General features: G+C 42.2%; 1 protein-coding gene across 2 annotated transcripts; it reads left to right on the forward strand.

The window, feature by feature from the left end:
• Positions 1-924: 924 nt before the first annotated feature.
• On the forward strand, positions 925-19,998 carry LOC101730487 (B-cell receptor CD22). 2 transcript variants are annotated; one of them, XM_004919781.4, is made up of 10 exons: positions 925-1,106; positions 3,548-3,910; positions 6,918-7,211; positions 10,325-10,597; positions 11,740-12,006; positions 12,635-12,749; positions 16,286-16,340; positions 18,087-18,145; positions 19,155-19,218; positions 19,572-19,998. In XM_004919781.4, the coding sequence occupies exons 1-10, from the start codon at positions 1,052-1,054 to the stop codon at positions 19,677-19,679; spliced, it is 1,653 nt and encodes a 550-aa protein (XP_004919838.2). In that variant the 5' UTR covers positions 925-1,051; the 3' UTR covers positions 19,680-19,998. The 2 variants fall into 2 exon arrangements, with proteins under 2 accessions (XP_004919838.2, XP_004919839.2); XM_004919782.4 differs by having other exon boundaries at positions 12,635-12,737.
• The last annotated feature ends 2,160 nt before the right edge of the window (positions 19,999-22,158 follow it).

The following is a 22,158-nucleotide window of genomic DNA, read 5'->3' on the forward strand; positions in this document are numbered from 1 at the left end:
GTATCATGCCAAAATCTTGTTTATCTGCCAGAATGGGGGACCTAATGCCCATGCACTGGCTGCACAAGTAGATGGTGAGAAGGGAGGGGGAAAGTGAGTGCTGAATGGAAAGTTAAAGTTTTTGTCTGCCTAAGGCATAGAGACAGGGCAGGCAATATATGACTGACATCTGGGATTCTTAAATGCCTTTATAATTAACCTTAAACACACATGACCATCTAACTAAGGTCTTGCCCACAGAATATCTCCCAAAGGAAAGGTCAGATCGTGCTCCATTGCTACTAATGCTCCCCAAAAATGAGTGCAAACAATGTAGATTTCCCCCCTTCTGTATCAGATGAAACCATTTCTAACTGAGGCTTTAAGAGACTATTGGAAATTAAATGCTGAGATGGTCTCCCCCCAACCCTTTGGGTGCAAGGCCACAATGCCTGGCTGCCTCATCGGCACAATAGCCGGGGTGAGAAGTAGGGCCTCGGAAGAGTTAGAACAAGCCCAAAACATTTTAACCCAAACTGAAACTGCCTTTGCTGAAAACCCCAGCCGGGATACCCTACAAGCCTGCAATGCAGTACAACCAGCCCTAGAAACAGCCAGGACCAAAACAGTCAGGAAAAAATTGCTATACACCATGCAACACACCTTTGACAGGGGCAAAAAGAATGGCAAGCTACTTGCTATACTTAGTAACCCCACAGCTGTTCCCAGGATACAACTAGACAGCGGAGAGGTGCCTACAAAACCCTCCGAAATTACACAAATTACATATTTCTTTGCTAGCTTCTACAAGTCCCTGTACACAACCAGGGCTAACTACACCCCCACCCAGTTAAGCAGTTTCTTAGCTGCGCCGCACCTGAAATTGATATGCTGGGAGTGGTTGACAAGGTTGTAAAAACCAACCCACAGAGAGATCTCTGGAGAAATCTTCTTTTTATGGCCAGGAAATCAATAGTCACCAACTGGATGTCTACTAGTGCTCCAAATAGATAACTAGATGATGTTGTTGTTTCTTTTCTAATGCAGGAAGAAGGAGAGTTGTGGGGGAGACATGATGGAGCGCTACAGGCACTTACACAGGATCATTCTCATGGTTGTTCTGCAAGGTAAATCCAACCCTCCCCATACCCTACACATAGGAAACATTAAGTGATTGAACTGAATATCTCCGCTCATTGAGTAAAACAGAAGTATTAACTGATGGCTCAGGGGCCCTTTTCTTTACCAACATAATTTAGCACAAAACACCTGAAAATAAATATATCCCACAGTGAATGATCAGTAACATGATGATAATCTTCTCTATTATTAGAATATTATTATTCTTCTGTATTATTAGAACATATGCAGTTACACTGCCTGCCATAATAACAGATACTGGCAGCTCCAGACATATAAAGTACAGTGGTTAGCTTGAGGGCATTACTTACTAACAATGATCAGCCTCTTAAAGGAACAGTAACATCAATAATGAAAGCATTTTAAAAGAATGGCAATATAATGTACTGATGCCCTGCAGCTGTGTAGCCATGGGGAAAGCCATTCAAGCACAGGATACACAGTTGATAACAGATACGCTGTGCAGAATCCCATTGTACACTACAGAGTCTATCTGCTATAAACAAGCTACACAGCAGCTTGTTTATAGTAAAGTTTCAGAAACAAAGGCACCAGTTGTATCAGTGCGGGGCAGCAGTACATTATATTTAATTACTTTTAAACTCCTTCATTTTTTGGCATTACTGTTCCTTTAATGCCATACGGCTAACTCATGCCCCTTAAAGGGACATACTTTTGTGTAACTGCTCATACTCTTGTCGGCAGGTGAATTGTCGCTCATTGTGTGTAAAGTTGAAGTATGAGCTTCAGTTTTCAAGTATACAAATGGCTAAAGTGACTTTATTTACAGTATATATACTTTTGCCAATAATTATTGTCTGTGCAATAGGCTAAATATACAATATTTATACAAAATCTGCCTAAAACAGAGTCTATTGTAGCCATACAGTAATGATATTGCACATTAATTGATTAAACCATGGGTATTGCTGGACTCAATAAGCAACTTCATGGAATACTGTATATCAAAACCAAATTAAAATAATTTAATAGAGGGGATTATAGGCAGTTGGGGGATGTTCTTTTTTCCCATAAAAACAATCAGCGCACCAGAGGTCACCCCTATAGATTAGAGGAACAGAGCTTCCATTTGAAGCAGCGTAGGGGGTTCCTCACGGTGAGGGCAGTGAGGGGGTTGGGGAATGCCCTGCCGGGGGATGTTGGGTAGGGGGTTCCTCACAGTGAGGGCAGTGAGGGGGTTGGGGAATGCCCTGCCGGGGGATGTTGGGTAGGGGGATCCTCACGGTGAGGGCAGTGAGGGGGTTGGGGAATGCCCTGCCGGGGGATGTTGGGTAGGGGGTTCCTCATGGTGAGGGCAGTGAGGGGGTTGGGGAATGCCCTGCCGGGGGATGTTGGGTAGGGGGTTCCTCACGGTGAGGGCAGTGAGGGGGTTGGGGAATGCCCTGCCGGGGGATGTTGGGTAGGGGGTTCCTCACGGTGAGGGCAGTGAGGTTGGGGAATGCCCTGCCGGGGGATGTTGGGTAGGGGGTTCCTCAGGGTGAGGGCAGTGAGGTTGGGGAATGCCCTTCCTAGTGATGGGGTAATGGCAGATTCTGTTAATGCCTATAAGAGGGGCCTGGATGAGTTCTTGAACAAGCAGAGTACCCAAGGCTATTGTGATACTAATATCTACAGTTAGTACTAGTGTTTGTATTTATAGTTTATGTATGTGAGTGTATAGATTGGTAGGTGGGTGTGCTGGGTTTACTTGGATGGGTTGAACTTGATGGACACTGGTCTTTTTTCAACCCTATGTAACTATGTAACTAACTATGTAACTACTATGTGAATCAGTTCTAGTTCAGCAACAACCTAGTGTTGTTTTCTACCATTCACTGAAGCTTAAATCACATTTCCACCTTCCCACTGCTGCCGATACAGCCTCGTGCTATAAGCAAGTCTGACATTTTAATGGGGGGCTCCGTTACGGGCATTTATGAACCCAAGTGCAGTACAGTATTTGAATGCAAATCTCCATGTTTTTACACAGAATGGAGTGTTTTCCCATAATACCAGATTGACTGGCGCAATTTCTAAATTTTTTAAATCTGGATTTGATCGTTTCCGGTGCTTGGTGTCAAAGTGACGTCTGTATCATATAAGAATGAAGACTGCCACAACTGCAGTTGTAGTTATAAATGACCCCTTATTCATTATCATTGTTCCTGTTTAATCCCTCCTGTATATTTTCTTGGTTAAGGTTAAGGCAGGTCTACAGCCCCTCCTGTAGGGGCTATATCACCAGGACTTATACTGTATAATATCTCATGCTATATGCCTTGGTTCCCATTGACTCTATAATATAAACTTTTTACTTTTTATATAATGATCACATTTTCAATCAATCTTGATATTGTGTAATGTGTCACAACTTTGTGCTACAGTCTCTATGTGCTGTTTGTGTTGCACTAATGTGTCTGTTTCTCAGGGGGGTTCCCAGGTTCGTACAGTCAGGATTGGGCCATTACCCTCCCTGAATCCATCAGAGCATTGAGAGGATCATGTGTGGAGATTCCCTGCGCATTCACCCTCCCCAGGGGCAACAAGGACTTCCGTCTGGTTTGGTATAATTTAGACTCTACTCCTGACGAAATAATATTCAGCCAGCAGGATCCCTCTGATGTGAGTGAGGGTTACAGAGGCCGCACTTCCCTGGTCGGCAATGAGCCAAACAGCTGCTCCCTGAGGATTAATGATGTGCGAGAAAGTGACAGTTATTATCCCTACATAGATTGGAAATGTCGTGTCTATAATTTCGCTAGGTGTCAGAGTGTGAGGGTTGAAGTCTCAGGTAAATGTCTCCATGGGAAATACTGTATAAAGCTTCTGTAACCAGGGCTAGCTCAATGGCAGGGCTAATGAGTCACTGAGTCACTTTATGCCCATAGGGTTGGAGGCCCCCTCAGTTTCATGAGAAGCTTTTTTTTATGCGAGGTCTGAGCCCCTGAAATACTCAGCATACACAATTAAATATTTTGTGTTAAGGAATTGTTAAAGAGATACTGGCACCAAAAATGAAACTTTTTTTTACATCTATCATAACATATTATATTATATTTGTATTTCCATGCTATTTATAATTGTGTCTTAAAAGTATTTGCCCAATGCTTTTATATTACCTGCCAGATCCCCCATGTTCCCCTATGAGGGGGCGGCCATATTTGTGCAGCAGTAGGCTGTTAGCATTAGAAGCTATAACTGACAGGCTGAGAAGGGACAGTCAGGTTGGCAAAACAGTCAGGTTTAGGGACTTCAAGTAACAATTAGTTTCAGAAGCAGCCCTATCAGTGAAAAATGAACAACATGGCCTATAAGGAACTTACATTCATATTTTGAAGAGCAGTTTTTTGGTGTCACTATCACTATTTAATACAGAATGCATGGAGGGCTGGAGGAGCAGGGATGGAACTAAAAAGTTGCTTTTTTTATACCCAGTGTAGATATTAGGGCACCCATCCTCCAAATAAATCAGCACAATGTGACTGCCCAGTATGCTCATGAGTGACATATATTTGGGGAAAGGACACCCTGATATATACACTGTATGTTCTGTTTATATCTGTATACCTACCTACCTATTGTATATGAATTGGGCACAAGATATATAAATGATGGGGCATGGTGGCATATGAATAGTAGAGAGAGGAGACATGGAATAGGGATTCAGGGAGAAGAACAGATGGATATGAGCTGGGTATAGGTGTTATATGAACCTGGGGGGGACAGGCATAGTAATTAGGGGAGAGGAAGGTTTTCAAGTTTTCAAGTTTTATTGTCATATACAAATAACAATGAAGCATCATTACTGTCATGAAATTAGAAAATGGTGGTTCACTATCTGAACTGAGCAGAGAAGAAAGTTAGGGGGTTAGTCAGTTTTTACAAGTAACAGTGCCATCTACTGATCATACATTAACAGTCAATACACAACAGTTATGTAATAAAAGCTGCCCAGGAGCAGTAACCCATAGCAACCAATCAGCAGGAAGCATTTACCGGTCACCTGTTTAATAGCAGACAACTTATTAGTTGCTATAGGTTACTGCTTCTGGGCAAACTCAGTGCCTCTTATTACATATGGGGGTTATTTACTTGAATTTAGCCCACAAATAATTATCATTGGGGACCCATGCATATACACATAGTTTATTATTTGGAGCCTGCTGTTCAGTAGAATAATCATTCTTACAGTTTGACTCCCATTACACCCTAAGGGCTGGTGTTATATTAACTTTAGGCCCCAGACTTTGTTGAGTCAGCCCTGATGGTAACTGAGAGTAATTATGTGTATGTACTGGTTTCAAAACCAACTGTTCCATATTCCATTGTTCATGTATTAATGTGGAGAACTGCAAAATCAAATCAGGATGAGCAGCAAAATCCATGTTTTTGCCAGTGATGAGAATTTTTGCAGATTTTGCCCTGTGTTTTGTTTTGCCAAAAACATCTTTTAGAAAAGATGTGATAAGAACTGGCAATGGCAATTTATGAGTTTTGCTAGGCATTTTGTTTTAACAAAATAATCCAGTTTTTGGCACTAGAAAAAAAAAACGCTAATAAGAATTTCTCCATGCAAAACTGTGTTCTTTTGCACAGGGAAAATTGTCTCAGTTAAACCTGACGCAAGAAAAATACTGACATTGACTCCAACGCACTTGGAAAATTAGTTCAAATCTCACCATTTCGAAAATGTTCTCACAAAGTTTTGGTGAAACAGGTTGTTTTGTTAATTACAAATCACATAGAAGGAATTATAATTGTACATTTCTAATGCAAGGGTGGCTTTGCGGGGGGGTTTGTTAGATATTTACTTCTCAACATGTGTTTCAATTTAGTAGCTTAGAAGCAATGCCAGATAAGGAAAATGTCCTTTATGATATTCATGTAATATTCACTAAGCCCATTCATTCATCAATGTTAAGATGTTAAAAGAAAAGGCGATACCTTTATTTAATCCAGTGATCCCCAATCAGTGGCTCAGGGCAACATGTTGCTCCCCAACCCCTTGGCTGTTGCTCTCAGTGCTAATCAGAGTTATTTTTGAATTCCTGACTTGGGGGCAAGTTTTGGTTGAATAAAAACAAGATTTCCTACCAAATAAAGCCCCTGTAAGCTGATAGGGTGCATAGAGGCTGCCTAATAGCCAATCACAGCCCTTATTTGGCTCCTCCATGAACTTTGGCGAGGTTGCATAAAAAAAATAGGCGCAGTCATGTCAAAAATAGGCTAATAAAAAACACATGGACAAAAAAACACAGGTGAAAAAAATGACGCAGGCGAAAAAAAAGTCGCATGACAAACACGTTTCCCAGATTTTCCGCTGTTCGTGAATTCTCTGGTCTCTGGAATACAACAATGCTATGCTTTTTTATTTTATTTTTTTTTTTTGTCTGTTTTTAGATAAAAGGGGAAATAGATGATGATTTTGTTAAATTCCTAATGCCCCCTAGTTTATCTAAAGCACAACAGGGAGGGGGCAAATACACGGGGGCTTTCACTGGTGGTAGAATCTTTAAAAATATCATGTACAGCCGCAGTTGCTCCGAGGAGCTGGGGTTACGTGTAAATGAAACACTTTTCTGTATTGTTTATGAATTTTGAAACGGAAATGATGTGTATTCAACAGTATCCCTATTTATTGGGCTCAGGTTGAAGACATGTGAAGTTTGTTTTTATAAGAGCTGCAAGTGATGGGAATGAGGGGTGAGGGGCAAAGTGGTTAAGGGGTAGATATGAGGGAAGGCGGACAATGCCCATATTCACTCAGATTAACAATATAAACTAAATTATTCCTTTAGATGTTCCCAATAAGCCAGCAATACAGATACCCACAGATCTAACTGAGGGGGTACGTACCAACATCTCCTGCTCTGTAGAACACACGTGCCCCCCCAGCCCCCCTACTCTACAGTGGAACACAGTTGGGTATAAACTCACTGACAGGCAGCAGAGCCTTAAGGATGGAGTATGGAAAGCTGAGACTGTAATGGAATATCTCCCCTCCTACCGGGATCATGGGGCTGAACTTGAATGTGAAGCTACGTATCCAAATGGGCTCAGATCCCAACGCCGGGTCACTTTAATCATAACATGTAAGTACTGACTGATGAGAATAAATTCATATTCATTATACCTTCAATGGAAGATGCAGCAGCAACTATAATAACAATCATATAATGGCTGTAATTAAGGGTGCCCAGCTACAGACCAAAGCAATTATGTTTTCACCATAAATAATATTTAATTTGTGAACAGTCTCTTATATAGGTGGGCTTACTGCCTGCTCTCTCCTCCACCCCCACCTAGTGCTGTAGCACTTGCATCCTCAACAGGTCCCACCAGCCCAATAAATAGTGACTGTCTGTCTATGGCATCTTAGAGCAGCCCCAGTTTACAGATTGCCAGTCTGGGCCTGGATCCCAAGTTGAGTAAATGACTCCTGTTATCTTTCTATACAAGCATTCTTCCTTCACATCTTGCTGCTAGCTCTTTTGTGTCCATCATCTGTCTGGATGAAACTGTCATGATTTTTATGGGGTACTTTTTATTTCTAAATGACACTGTTACACAAAAAATAATTCCCTCTGCCATTTAACATTTTATTCTTGAACCAACAAATGTATTTGTAGCTGTAATATTGGTGTGTAGGCGCCATCTCAGTGCATTGTGCCTGAGTCTGAGCTTTCAGCCAGCGCTACCCATTAGAACTGCTTTCAGCTAACCTATTGTTTCTCCTACTCCCATGTAACTGGAGGAGTCCCAAGCCGGACTTGGATGTCTTACTATTGAGTGCTATTCTGATACCTACTGGGAGCTGCTATCTTGCTCCCTTCCCATTGTTCTGCTGATCGGCTGCTGGGGGGGGGAGGGAATATCACTCCAACTTGCAGCGCAGCAGTAAAGTGTGAGTGAAGTTTATCAGAGCACAGGTCACCTCCCGTTTTTATAATTCTGTTTAGTGTTTATGAAAATGTGAAATATGAAGTGTCAGCATCAGTGTATCTACTTTAGTGCAGCAAGGCTTTGAACTTACAGCTATGCAAAGTGCCAGTAAATAGGGATACAATCCCAACTAGAGTTAGTAATAATCATCGTCCTTTCCTTATTACCGAGCAAACTCCAGTTTCCCCTTCCATACAGTGGGGCATGGGGGTCAGAACCAATATCCAGCATATTGGATCTTTAAACTGCCCCCCATACACCCCGGCCCCACTGTATGGAAGGGGAAACTGGAGTTTGCTCGGTATCTTTATACCCCCCAACCCAGCAAGGGGGAAAGCTATAGACTTGATTTACTGACAAGAGCAGAGCTATAGAGAAGGTGTTATTAAATAGCAGGTAACTTTATAATGGATGTGTATAATAATCATTTTAGAAAAAAAAAAGTTTTTTATTTTCTTATCTATTGAAAAACCTGAAGAAGAAAAAATAACATGATGGTGGGAAAAAAATGCACCCAATCCTCTGCTGAGATTATTAATAAACCGGCCCATAAATTTAGAGGGTTTTTCATTTCCCATTTCTCACATACTTATGTTAACCCACACGGTTAATACGTCCCTATGGCTTTAAGCCCTACCATTTCCTATATCTTCCTGTTACTGGGCAAAGATCCCCTGTATCTAGTTTGATATTAGCATATTGTGTCTTATTGGTTTATAGGTAGGCCCCTCCCTTTGCACTTGCACTAATATAGTACTAGGTAAAGGGGTGGATCCTCCTCTTTGGCTGCATCTGTTGACTCCGGTGGAAGTTCCACTGAGCCTGGGATCAACAGGGCCCCCAGTAAAGCCAACTTACCCTAGAAGCTATGTCTACCTCTAGTGAAGTCGGGAAGCAGGGACCCCGTAAAAATCAGGATAATATCGTTAAAAGCACTTTCTAGGAAAGTGAGATAGTTAGTCCAGTTAGAGCAGTTTCTGGCTTCATCTGTTGACTCAGGTGGAAGGTCCACTGAGCCTGGGATCAACAGGGCCGCAGTAAAGCCAACTTACCCTAGAGGCTATTTTCTACCTCTAGTGAAGTCGGGGAGCAGTGACCCCGTAAGAATCAGGATAATATCATTAAAAGCACTTTCTAGGAAAGTGAGATAGTTAGTCCAGTTAGATAGAGCAGTTTCTGGCTTCATCTGTTGACTCAGGTGGAAGCTCCATTGAGCCTGGGATCATCAGGGCCCCAGTAAAGCATTCTACCCTAGAGTGTATGTGAAAACAAGTGGTGTCTCTCCTTTATAAAAGCAAGGGAGATACTGACCCCTCCTGGCCAAATCTTACATGGAAAGGGAAACACTCACCCTCCAACTCTAAATTAGGCCCAGCTCTTAGCTGGCCAAAGCCAGGAACTTTCCAACCAGTTGGGATTTCCAAGCCATAGGGGAAGTTAACCCTAGGGACCCCTACATAAGCTTTAAGTTTGTATTATTTATTTATAAAATAAACTTGACATTTTATCCTTTATTTGCCCAATCTTTACGCTAACTTAGCACATCCACATTCTATTATTTTAATTATTTGAATACATCTGCCTGCTTCTATACTGAGAGAACCATATTTAAAGAAGCATAAAAGGAAAACATCCCATTCTATAAATAATAAAACAGGTTGTAATCTCTGGTTAAATCCTTACGCCACAGATGGTGTAACTTGAAAATCCACCATACCTCTTATTTTTATAGGGGCAAAACCCCGTCACCCCCTGCTCGGCGGGGGGCGGGTAGGGGTTTGGGTGATCACACAAATGCGGGGGGGGGGGGGAAAGAATGGGGGCAGCCTCGGGGTGCACGGATCAGAAATCTGGCGCTGATTACTTCTGTTAAGGTACATTAGGTTTACTTTGTATTATTGTGATGTTGTACATTGCTAGTAAACTACAGTTCAGCTTCCATTGTTCAGCAGCTGTGACCCTAACATATTGAGAACTCCATGTTGCAATACTGTATCCATATGTAAGACTTCACAAGTGCATTTAGATTACCCATGTTCATAATTTAGGGTGCTAATAATTTCCACCAAGGGATAAAGCTTGTCAAGACAAACAGCAACCAAAACCAAGGAGTGCCTGTGTAGTACTTGTACTCTGACTAAACCTAGGACATGTGTTATAACGTTAGTAATGGCCACACCACACCCCGCAGCTGTACAGCCACTTTCACCCCCCCCAACCCCTATGGCACCCCTGATAATGAATAGAATTTCTCTTTTACCAGATTCTCCCAAAAATGTAGCAGTTGTTATATCTGATGGGAAGAAGGAAAGGAAAGAAGGCGATGCAGTGAGTTTAACCTGTGCCAGTGATGCCAACCCTGCTGCCAATGCCTTTACCTGGTACAACAATAAGAGAGATGAAACTGTAGAGCTGAGGGAGGAGCAGGGGCGGAGCATAACTGTGACTGTGGGGCGGGGCAGAGAGACATTCTCCTGCACTGCAAGGAACCCACTGGGAACTGGGAATTCCACTCTCTCTGAGCTGCAGGTTTTGTGTAAGTAGTAACTATAGTTTTGCTATTTAATCCATTAAAAATGGTCTTGTTTTTACCGATGAGCTGAACTGATCTGATTTACTTAGAAAACCAGAGCATAAACTATTCTGCTGGCTGCAGTACTTACCTGGCTTTAGGTCACCACATGCTTATTATCTCTACTTTTTTTCCCTCTACAAGTGTTTTACGTAAGACGTTTTTATAACACAAATGTGCTAATTATAATTATTTGTATAGGGATAGAAATAACTCTCATACAAGATGTCCTGGATCTCTTTGAGATGACAAATCAGCTTCACAGCACTGTGTCCTATTGCAACTATACAATGCTGTTTAAAGGAGAAGGAAAGGCATTTTTGCATTTTATTGCCAATAGAGTACCCACAATAGTACAAGCTAGAACACTATATTTATTCTGCAGAAAGCTTTACCATACCTGAGTAAACAGCCCTAGAAGTGCCCTCTGTTTGTTTAAGATAGCAGCTGCCATTTTAGCTTGGTCTCAGAAGCTTCCTGCTGCAGCTCTGGCTGCTGGTAGCTCAGATTACACAGAGATGGGAGGGGGAGTGAATTCTGATAGAAAGGGGAGGAGGAAAATGGTGGTGGAGAGGGAGAGTGGAGAAAACTAAGCAGACTCATGCCCCTGCCCTGAAGGATCTGCTCCCCCCTAGCCTGACAGGAAAAATAAATCTGCAACGGCAGGTCCAATTAAAATATCACTGGCTGTCATTTTCCTTGCACAAGTTAGCTTATAGGTGACCTACCGCTTTTATTCAAGATGGGTGGGACCATGGGTAGGCTGGTATTACCATGCTGCTTTTTCTACCTACTCATCTGGATTCACAATTGTAATAACTAGAGCTAAACCCTTCAGTCTGGAGTTCCCTACATCCTAATATAAGGGGAGATACTTGTTTATACATGGTTATTGGCAAGCACAAGAAATTGTAATACCTACCATCTATATTCCTCCGCCATATCATGATCATTGTATAGTAACAACAGTGATATCCCATAGTGTTAATGAACCTATATTAATATAACCACATGTGTTTCCAAGAGCAACATTTTGTATCAATGTGAAGATGGCCCTCAAAAATAGCAGAAAGTTGATGTAACTGTATTAATTGCTATTTTTTCAGATAAAGCCCAAAATGTCACAATTGAAGGAAAAGATGAAGTGAAGGAAGGAGCAGCCTTGGAGCTTGAATGCCATTTCTCAGACTATAACCCACAAACAACTCAGTACAGCTACAGCTGGTATCTAAATGGGAATCCTGTGAATGGGGAGACTGGCAGAATATTACAGATAAATAACATTACAGAGTCCCATTCTGGCACCTACAGCTGCAATGTGCAGAACGGAGTGGGACCTTCCTATTCCCCAGGCTTTGCTGTTACACTGATGTGTAAGTATTAACTGCCAATATAATGAATTTTCTACCAACAGCACCACCTGCTGGTCAGTTTCTGTAACTGTACAGACAAAGAGATGTCCCTTGATAAGTAAAACAGAGAAGGGTTCTGATGTTGCTCTGCTCAGGAAAGAGCCTCAGATGCCCATTTCCATCTCCTTCCTGAGCAGAACAGTTTTACTTATCCTTTATTGTCCCGTGTACAGAAAGTGTGTGCTATAAAGTGTCCATATCAGGACATCTAGCCACTATCTTCAGACCGAAACTGAATTATATCTCAGTGATTCTAATCCTGATATCTGATCCAGATACCTGAGATGAAGATCTAAATTCCATCTATGGTGCCCTAGGGCAATCTATTTTGTACCCCCCCATGGTTCTGCTCTGCTCAGGAAAGGGATGGAAAAGGGCATCTGTGGTTTCTGATCTCTTTCCTCAGCAGAGCAACATCAGAACCCTTCTCTGGATATCAAAAGTCATTTTATTGTAGCTTTTACTTAGCAATGGACATAAAAATAAATGCATTATAATTATGCCTCAGTTTCTTTGGTTTTCATTATGTATTAATACATTTATAGACTTCTACCGCACTTGTATACATTGTTCTTTTCTTCTATTGCAGCTGCACAGACAGGAGAGAAACTGCCCATGTGGATTATACTCGGGGGTGGAGCCGGTTCTCTATTGGTCATACTATTGGTTCTAGCTCTATATGTATTCCTTAGGTATGAATCTAGGTAAATAGACAGACTGCACAAAATAAAAAATGTTCTCAATATAGTTAGTTAGAAAATGTAATCTATAAAGGCTGTTTAGCATAAGAGGGGTTTGGGTGATTCCTTGAACAAGCATAGTGTCAAAGGCTATTGTGATACTAAAATCTACAGTTAGTATTGATGTTGGTATATATGGTTTATATATGTGAGTGTATAGATAGGTCAGTATGGGTCTGTATGTGAGTGGATAGATAGGTCAGTGTGGGTCTGTATGTGAGTGGATAGATAGGTCAGTGTGGGTCTGTATGTGAGTGGATAGATAGGTCAGTGTGGGTCTGTATGTGAGTGGATAGGTCAGTGTGGGTCTGTATGTGAGTGTATAGATAGGTCAGTATGGGTCTGTATGTGAGTGTATAGATAGGTCAGTATGGGTCTGTATGTGAGTGGATAGGTCAGTGTGGGTCTGTATGTGAGTGGATAGATAGGTCAGTATGCGTCTGTATGTGAGTGGATAGATAGGTCAGTGTGGGTCTGTATGTGAGTGGATAGGTCAGTGTGGGTCTGTATGTGAGTGGATAGATAGGTCAGTATGCGTCTGTATGTGAGTAGATAGATAGGTCAGTGTGGGTCTGTATGTGAGTGGATAGATAGGTCAGTATGGGTCTGTATGTGAGTGGATAGATAGGTCAGTGTGGGTCTGTATGTGAGTGGATAGATAGGTCAGTGTGGGTCTGTATGTGAGTGTATAGATAGGTCAGTGTGGGTCTGTATGTGAGTGGATAGATAGGTCAGTGTGGGTCTGTATGTGAGTGGATAGGTCAGTATGGGTCTGTATGTGAGTGGATAGATAGGTCAGTGTGGGTCTGTATGTGAGTGGATAGATAGGTCAGTGTGGGTCTGTATGTGAGTGGATAGGTCAGTGTGGGTCTGTATGTGAGTGGATAGATAGGTCAGTATGGGTCTGTATGTGAGTGGATAGGTCAGTGTGGGTCTGTATGTGAGTGGATAGATAGGTCAGTGTGGGTCTGTATGTGAGTGGATAGGTCAGTGTGGGTCTATATGTGAGTGGATAGATAGGTCAGTGTGGGTCTGTATGTGAGTGGATAGATAGGTCAGTGTGGGTCTGTATGTGAGTGGATAGGTCAGTGTGGGTCTGTATGTGAGTGGATAGATAGGTCAGTATGGGTCTGTATGTGAGTGTATAGATAGGTCAGTGTGGGTCTGTATGTGAGTGGATAGTTAGGTCAGTGTGGGTCTGTATGTGAGTGTATAGATAGGTCAGTATGGGTCTGTATGTGAGTGGATAGGTCAGTGTGGGTCTGTATGTGAGTGGATAGATAGGTCAGTGTGGGTCTGTATGTGAGTGGATAGATAGGTCAGTGTGGGTCTGTATGTGAGTGGATAGGTCAGTGTGGGTCTGTATGTGAGTGGATAGATAGGTCAGTATGGGTCTGTATGTGAGTGTATAGATAGGTCAGTGTGGGTCTGTATGTGAGTGGATAGTTAGGTCAGTGTGGGTCTGTATGTGAGTGTATAGATAGGTCAGTATGGGTCTGTATGTGAGTGGATAGGTCAGTGTGGGTCTGTATGTGAGTGGATAGATAGGTCAGTGTGGGTCTGTATGTGAGTGGATAGATAGGTCAGTATGGGTCTGTATGTGAGTGGATAGGTCAGTGTGGGTCTGTATGTGAGTGGATAGATAGGTCAGTGTGGGTCTGTATGTGAGTGGATAGATAGGTCAGTATGGGTCTGTATGTGAGTGGATAGGTCAGTGTGGGTCTGTATGTGAGTGGATAGATAGGTCAGTATGGGTCTGTATGTGAGTGGATAGGTCAGTGTGGGTCTGTATGTGAGTGGATAGATAGGTCAGTGTGGGTCTGTATGTGAGTGGATAGGTCAGTGTGGGTCTATATGTGAGTGGATAGATAGGTCAGTATGGGTCTGTATGTGAGTGTATAGATAGGTCAGTATGGGTCTGTATGTGAGTGGATAGTTAGGTCAGTGTGGGTCTGTATGTGAGTGGATAGATAGGTCAGTGTGGGTCTGTATGTGAGTGGATAGATAGGTCAGTGTGGGTCTGTATGTGAGTGGATAGATAGGTCAGTGTGGGTCTGTATGTGAGTGGATAGATAGGTCAGTGTGGGTCTGTATGTGAGTAGATAGATAGGTCAGTGTGGGTCTGTATGTGAGTGGATAGATAGGTCAGTGTGGGTCTGTATGTGAGTGGATAGATAGGTCAGTGTGGGTCTGTATGTGAGTGGATAGATAGGTCAGTGTGGGTCTGTATGTGAGTGGATAGATAGGTCAGTGTGGGTCTGTATGTGAGTGGATAGATAGGTCAGTGTGGGTCTGTATGTGAGTGTATAGATAGGTCAGTGTGGGTCTGTATGTGAGTGGATAGGTCAGTATGGGTCTGTATGTGAGTGGATAGATAGGTCAGTGTGGGTCTGTATGTGAGTGTATAGATAGGTCAGTGTGGGTCTGTATGTGAGTGGATAGGTCAGTATGGGTCTGTATGTGAGTGGATAGATAGGTCAGTGTGGGTCTGTATGTGAGTGGATAGATAGGTCAGTGTGGGTCTGTATGTGAGTGGATAGATAGGTCAGTGTGGGTCTGTATGTGAGTGTATAGATAGGTCAGTGTGGGTCTGTATGTGAGTGGATAGGTCAGTATGGGTCTGTATGTGAGTGGATAGGTCAGTATGGGTCTGTATGTGAGTGGATAGATAGGTCAGTGTGGGTCTGTATGTGAGTGGATAGGTCAGTATGGGTCTGTATGTGAGTGGATAGATAGGTCAGTATGGGTCTGTATGTGAGTGGATAGATAGGTCAGTATGGGTCTGTATGTGAGTGGATAGGTCAGTATGGGTCTGTATGTGAGTGGATAGGTCAGTATGGGTCTGTATGTGAGTGGATAGATAGGTCAGTATGGGTCTGTATGTGAGTGGATAGATAGGTCAGTATGGGTCTGTATGTGAGTGGATAGGTCAGTATGGGTCTGTATGTGAGTGGATAGATAGGTCAGTATGGGTCTGTATGTGAGTGGATAGATAGGTCAGTGTGGGTCTGTATGTGAGTGGATAGATAGGTCAGTGTGGGTCTGTATGTGAGTGGATAGATAGGTCAGTATGGGTCTGTATGTGAGTGGATAGGTCAGTGTGGGTCTGTATGTGAGTGGATAGGTCAGTATGGGTCTGTATGTGAGTGGATAGATAGGTCAGTATGGGTCTGTATGTGAGTGGATAGATAGGTCAGTATGGGTCTGTATGTGAGTGGATAGATAGGTCAGTGTGGGTCTGTATGTGAGTGGATAGATAGGTCAGTGTGGGTTTATGTGTGTGTGAGTTGGGACAATTGGAGGGTTGAACCTTATGTTTATGGTCTTTTTTCAAACCAACTTTACTATGGAACTATGTAACATTTTATTTTTTTCTAGTTTCTGTTGAAAATTTATTATACAGTGATATTTATAAATGAACAGTGGTTTATCTTTCTTTCTAGTCTATGGTTTTCATTGTCTTGACGTTACACTAACTCTTTTCTCCCAAAAATATCCAGAAAGTCACAGAAACTAGAGGCTTCAGGAGGCAGGAGAACAGAGACCAACATTCATGTAAGGCCAATAAGATGTGTCTATGAATGTGCCTATAAGCTTACCAGTAGTGCTATAATAAGGATTATTTAACTTGATGTGACTACCTTTCCTTATGGCTTTTCCATAGCTTTTTCATAGTGTTTATTAACTACCAATATAATACATTTTGTATCAACGCCACCTGCTGGTCAGTTCATGTAACTGTACAGACAAAGAGATATCCCTTGAGAAGGAAAACAGGGAAGGGTTCTGATGTTGCTCTGCTCAGGAAAGAGCCTCAGATGCCCATTTCCATCTCCTTCCTGAGCAGAACAGTTTTACTTATCCTTTATTGTCCTGTGTACAGAAAGTGTGTGCTATAAAGTGTCCATATCTGGACATTTAGCCACTATCTTCAGACTTACACTGAAAGCTGAATTATATCTTAGTTGATTCTGATCCTGTCATCTCATCTTGATACCCGAGATAAAGATCTAATTTTTATCTATTATGCCCTAGGGCAGTGCTGTCCAACTTCTGCGGTGCCGAGGGCCGGAATTTCTCGCGCATACATGGTGGAGGGCCGCTAATGGAAGCCACTCCCCCCTTTTAAACCACACCCACTTCAAACCACACCCATTTTATCACAATGGTGGTAGTGCAGCAAAAACCCAAATGCTTGGTCCTCACTGCAGGGATATCAACCATCATTCATATGTGAAAGAATTATATTATGTCATATTAAGACACACCCTAAAATCCATATGACTCTTCCCCTCTGGATAGCACAGCAACCCCCAGTACATAATTACACACCTTAGGGACCATTTACTGGCTATTTCCAACTGCTAACAAACTCCCAGAACAAACCCCTGCCAGGTTCACCTCCCACAGGCAGCATAGGGTAGCACTCTGCCTGCCCTACGCTACCTGTGTGTGCCATACTCTGCCTGCCCCATGATGCCTGTGTGTGCCATATGCTGCCTGTGTGTGCCATACTCTGCCTGCCCTATGATGCCTGTGTGTGCCATACTCTGCCCTACCCTGCCTGTGTGTGCCATACTCTGCCTGCCATATGCTGCCTGTGTGTGCCATACTCTACTCTACCCTGCCTGTGTGCCATACTCTACCTGCCATATGCTGCCTGTGTGTGCCATACTCTGCCCTACCCTGCCTGTGTGTGCCATACTCTGCCCTACCCTGCCTGTGTGTTCAATACCCTACCTGTCCTATGCTGCCTGTTTGTGCCATACCCTCCCTGCCCCATGCTGCCTAAGTGCCATACTCTGCCTACCCTATGCTGCCTACACACAGGCCTGACGCGGGCCGCCAGTTGGACAGCACTGCCCTAGGGCAATCTTATTTGTACCACCCCCCCCCCCCATGGTTCCAATTCGATGATCCATTTCCCCAATACCCTGCAGCTCATTTAAATAAAATACGTAGCAAATACTTATTAAATCACCCCTCTCTATTGATTTCAGCTTCCCATAATAACAGATTTAAAAGCCAAAGCCTAAGAAAACTGTGGACAGATTTTAAATAAACAGACAGTGGTGCATAACTTAGTCCTGCTGTGCTGGGGTCTTATGTTCGATTCCAGCCAAGGCACCATCTGCAGTGCGGTTGTATGTTTTACCCATATTTAAGTTGGTTTAATTTTTTTATGGCCTATAATTATGGGATATAGATGCCTAGATACTGTAGCATGGCTACATACTGAATTTTCATGTTTAGATGAGACTAATTGACTTCTAATTCAAACACTTTACAACAAACCAACAGGGGGACGGACCAAACGAAGGACCAGAGAACTATTACTGCAACGTCTCAGCCATTGCAGGGTAAATATGGGAGCACCTAAATGAAGAAGCAGATACTCACAGTTTGCTTTTAAAGTGTTATTCTGTCTAAACGGCAGTTTTTGTATTAAATTGTTTAGATATATTACTTTGAAAGTAGGATTGTTTTGCCTCCAATAAGGATTATTTATATCTTAGTTGGTATCAAGTACAGGTACTGTTTTATTATTACAGAGAAAAGGGAATCATTTAACCATTAAATAAACCCAATAGGGCTGTTCTGCCCCCAATAAGGGGTAATTATATCTTAGTTGGGATCAAGTACAGGTACTGTTTTATTATTACAGAGAAAAGGGAATCATTTAACCATTAAATAAACCCAATAGGGCTGTTCTGCCCCCAATAAGGGGTAATTATATCTTAGTTGGGATCAAGTACAGGTACTGTTTTATTATTACAGAGTAAAAGGAAATCAGTTTTAAAATTCTGAATCATTTGATTAAAATGGAGTCTATGGAAGATGGGCTTTCCATAATTCAGAGCTTTCCGGATAAAGGGTTTCCGGGTAACTGATCCCATCCTTGTACATACATACATACATACATTCAAAGAATGTTGGCCACCACCTACCTGAGCAGGAAATGCTGGGACCTTGCTATGACTGAATCACAAGTTTAGTCATTATCTTGCAAATAAGTGAAACTATTTAATATATAAATATTACAATTATGGTTCCAAATATATTACTTAATACTTAGGAAAATGTATATAAAGGTGAACAACCCCTTTAAGATGCCAAGCTCAGCTTTAACCAGGATTGGGTGGCATCTCTTATATTGGGAAAGTTTATTCATTCTATCTATGCAGACCGTTCACCCCGACCTGAGAATGGAAGCTCAGTTAGTACGTTCCTATAGGAGTAACTCACTACGTCCTTGGTGGAGCACAGGACTGCACATTAATATATATCTGATGAAGTGTCAAGGCTCCTTCAGAACATGCTATCTGCTTGTCTTACCTCAATATCAGTCTTACATTGTCTGTGTCACAGGAACGGCACAGCAGGGACCCAGATGGTTGAGATTGAGTTAGAAGATCTTTACACCGAGCCAAAGGTAGGTATTATGGATGGAATATGGAAAGCTTCATGGAACAGAAATGACCTGTGATAATGGATATAGACACAAGCCACAGAGTAGCAATTCACAGGTATCATTTGAACCCTGCCAACCTTAATGTGGGCACCATAAGTAGAGAATAATGAGGATTTATGGAGCCTTAACTTCTGCAAATTGACTGCAACTGTTTTATTGGATTCATATATAATATAAGTTATTCCATGGAAACCCTTCTATTAGAAGCCTCCCCAAACAGAAATGGGTAATCCCAGTGGGACAGATTCCATTTCCAATAATTAATTTTACAAATTCATATGTTTTTCTTTTCTGTTTCTATAAACACAATGAAGGAGCCAATGGAGGTTGAGTATACTTTGGTGGATCATGTGCCGGGTAAAGAAGACTCTCAAATGCAGAACCCTACGGACGAGACAGAATATTCCTATGTGACCTGCTGATTTAGGAGCGAAGAGAAAAATTCTTCTGTTCATAGTGAAGACCAAAGGAAAGAAACATCTCACATGGTTTCTAGTGGTTTTTATTCTGTTTACATAGGGACACTGACACTGGGATTTCTTAGCAGACTGATATTTATGAAACTCTTTTTTTCACCCAACCCCTGTCTGTCAGCAGAACATAAACAATGGAGATGCGGAGTCTAATTTAGGGAAAGAAGCAAATAATGGGCACACAAAGATGTCTTCCTTCGGAAAAAAAGAAGCCCTTTGCTTCTTTTTCCGAAGTTGCCTGCAGGAGGAAACTTTGTGATGCAAATGGCTTTCCACCAGGGACTCCTGTTGTTGCCGGTGGAAAGCCTTTTTGGGGTGGTTTACCACCCGCCATAGCAGAGATCTATCTTGGGCAACTCAACTGCTCCGTGGGTTCTTACCCTATGGGTGAAAACACACGGAGCTACTTAGTAACGGCTACTAAACGCCAGAAAATCCCCTGCCAGAGACAATACTGAGAATTACCTCTGCTAAAACACATGTAGAGACAATTATCAGTAAATGATCAGCATTGACTGTTTTAGTAGCCATGACAAGTAGCTGCTACTAGTAGCTCTGTGTGGCTTCACCCTAAGGGTGTCATATTCTTTGATACCTGGTCCAGCCCTGATATCAGACTTATAAGGAAGCCATACCATTTGGCTAGTTGCAGCCTATGGAGGGGCACTTCACATTAAATCATAACTAGTGATGGGTGAAATGTTTCGCCAGGCTTGGATTTGCGGCGAATTTCCGCATTTCGCCATTGTCGGATTGTTTTGCGAAACGGATGAAAACATTTGCTACGGAAAAATTCCCCGCACATCTACAAATTGTCGCCCGCATCAAAAGAATAGTCGCATGTCAAAAAAGAATAGTCACGGGCATCAAAAGAATAACCACGCGACAAAAGAATAGCCGCGGGTGACAAAAGAATAGCAGCGCGACAAAAGAATAGTCGCGGGCAGCAAAAGAATAGCCACGTGACAAAAGAATAGCCGCGGGTGACAAAAGAATAGCCGCGGGTGACAAAAGAATAGCCGCGGGTGACAAAAGAATAGCTGCGTGAGAAAAGAATAGCCGCGTGAGAAAAGAATAGCCGCATGAGAAAAGAATAGCCGCGGGCGACAAAAGCATAGCCGCGTGAGAAAAGAATAGCCGTGGGTGACAAAAGAATAGCAGCGCGACAAAAGAATGGTTGTGGGCAGCAAAAGAATAGCCGCGTGACAAAAGAATAGCCGCGGGCAACAAAAGCATAGCCACATGAGAAAAGAATAGCCGTGTGAGAAAAGAATAGCCGAGGGCGACAAAAGAATAGCCACGGGCAACAAAAGAATAGCCGCGTGACAAAAGAATAGCCACCGAATTTTCGCAAAGATTCGCAAATTTTCCGCCAAAGCGAAATGGGACAGATTCGCTCATCACTAATCATAAACTGAAAACGATTTATCATTTCAGAATCCCTACATGTTAAACCAACAGTATAATAAACTGGATACAAGTATAATGCAATTTCAGCTACCAAATAAGTGCAAACACGACTCCCTCACCCAATTGGCTTATCAGATATAAATATCTGGGCGGGGCAGGTTACTCAGCATTGATGGAACCAATTGTAAATTTTATGATCTATAAATATCATATAATCTCTCTACTACTGTATGTTCATGTATAGAGTTATGGGCATTATATTATTGGTCTTGTCCATATACCTACAGGGGTCATAAAGCTCAAGCTGTGTCCTGCTAATGGTGACTCCCCCTTGGGGTGGGGGTGTATATACTTAGCTGATGCCTCTGTCCAAATGCTACTTTGGGGGACCAATTTCTGATCAGGGTGCCATCTTGCCTTCAGCCTGCCTCTAGGACTCAGAATAATGGTATATTTTTTATTATATAACTGTTTGTATTTGTATATTTTATGTATGTTCTTTTTATAATACAGTCTATATTTTGTACATATTCACTGTTAATGTAAAATATAAAATGTAATTGTACATGTAAATGTTAGTTTTGTCCTTGTTGCTCTATGGAACCCAAAGCCCCCATGAATGTGTATCTGTGTGAAAGCAGAACTAAAGTCTAAAATATATTATATAATTATACTGAACAATAATACAATACGCTCAGAAGTTGTCAAAAAACATATAGATGCAAGGAAATTCCCAAATGAGCATTCTACTGAGCAAACATCTGATTGTAAGTGCAAGAGAAGTGACCAATGAGAATGCTGATTCCCAGCACTGTGTCAGGCCCCTTGCTGGTACCTTACATATAGAGATAATGATGGCATTTTTCCCGTCATTATATGGCACAGGAATCAGACATGGGGATAAAGGGACAGACTTGTTCAGTGCTGGGAAACTGTGCTTATTGCTCCCAACTCCAATTGCAGGAACAGAGAACAGGGAGCCGGATTTACTCACATCAGCTGGGATTCTCATTGGGGG

Source organism: Xenopus tropicalis, chromosome 7 (genome assembly GCF_000004195.4).
Source record: "Xenopus tropicalis strain Nigerian chromosome 7, UCB_Xtro_10.0, whole genome shotgun sequence".
NCBI lineage: Eukaryota > Metazoa > Chordata > Amphibia > Anura > Pipidae > Xenopus > Xenopus tropicalis.

Excerpts from the sequence above, each read along its gene's own strand:
- LOC101730487 (XM_004919781.4), top strand. The coding sequence starts at position 1,052 with ATGATGGAGCGCTACAGGCACTTACACAGGATCATTCTCATGGTTGTT. Across the intron at positions 1,107-3,547 it reads TCTCATGGTTGTTCTGCAAG|GGGGGTTCCCAGGTTCGTAC; the intron begins GTAAATCCAACC and ends TCTGTTTCTCAG. Across the intron at positions 7,212-10,324 it reads GGTCACTTTAATCATAACAT|ATTCTCCCAAAAATGTAGCA; the intron begins GTAAGTACTGAC and ends CTCTTTTACCAG.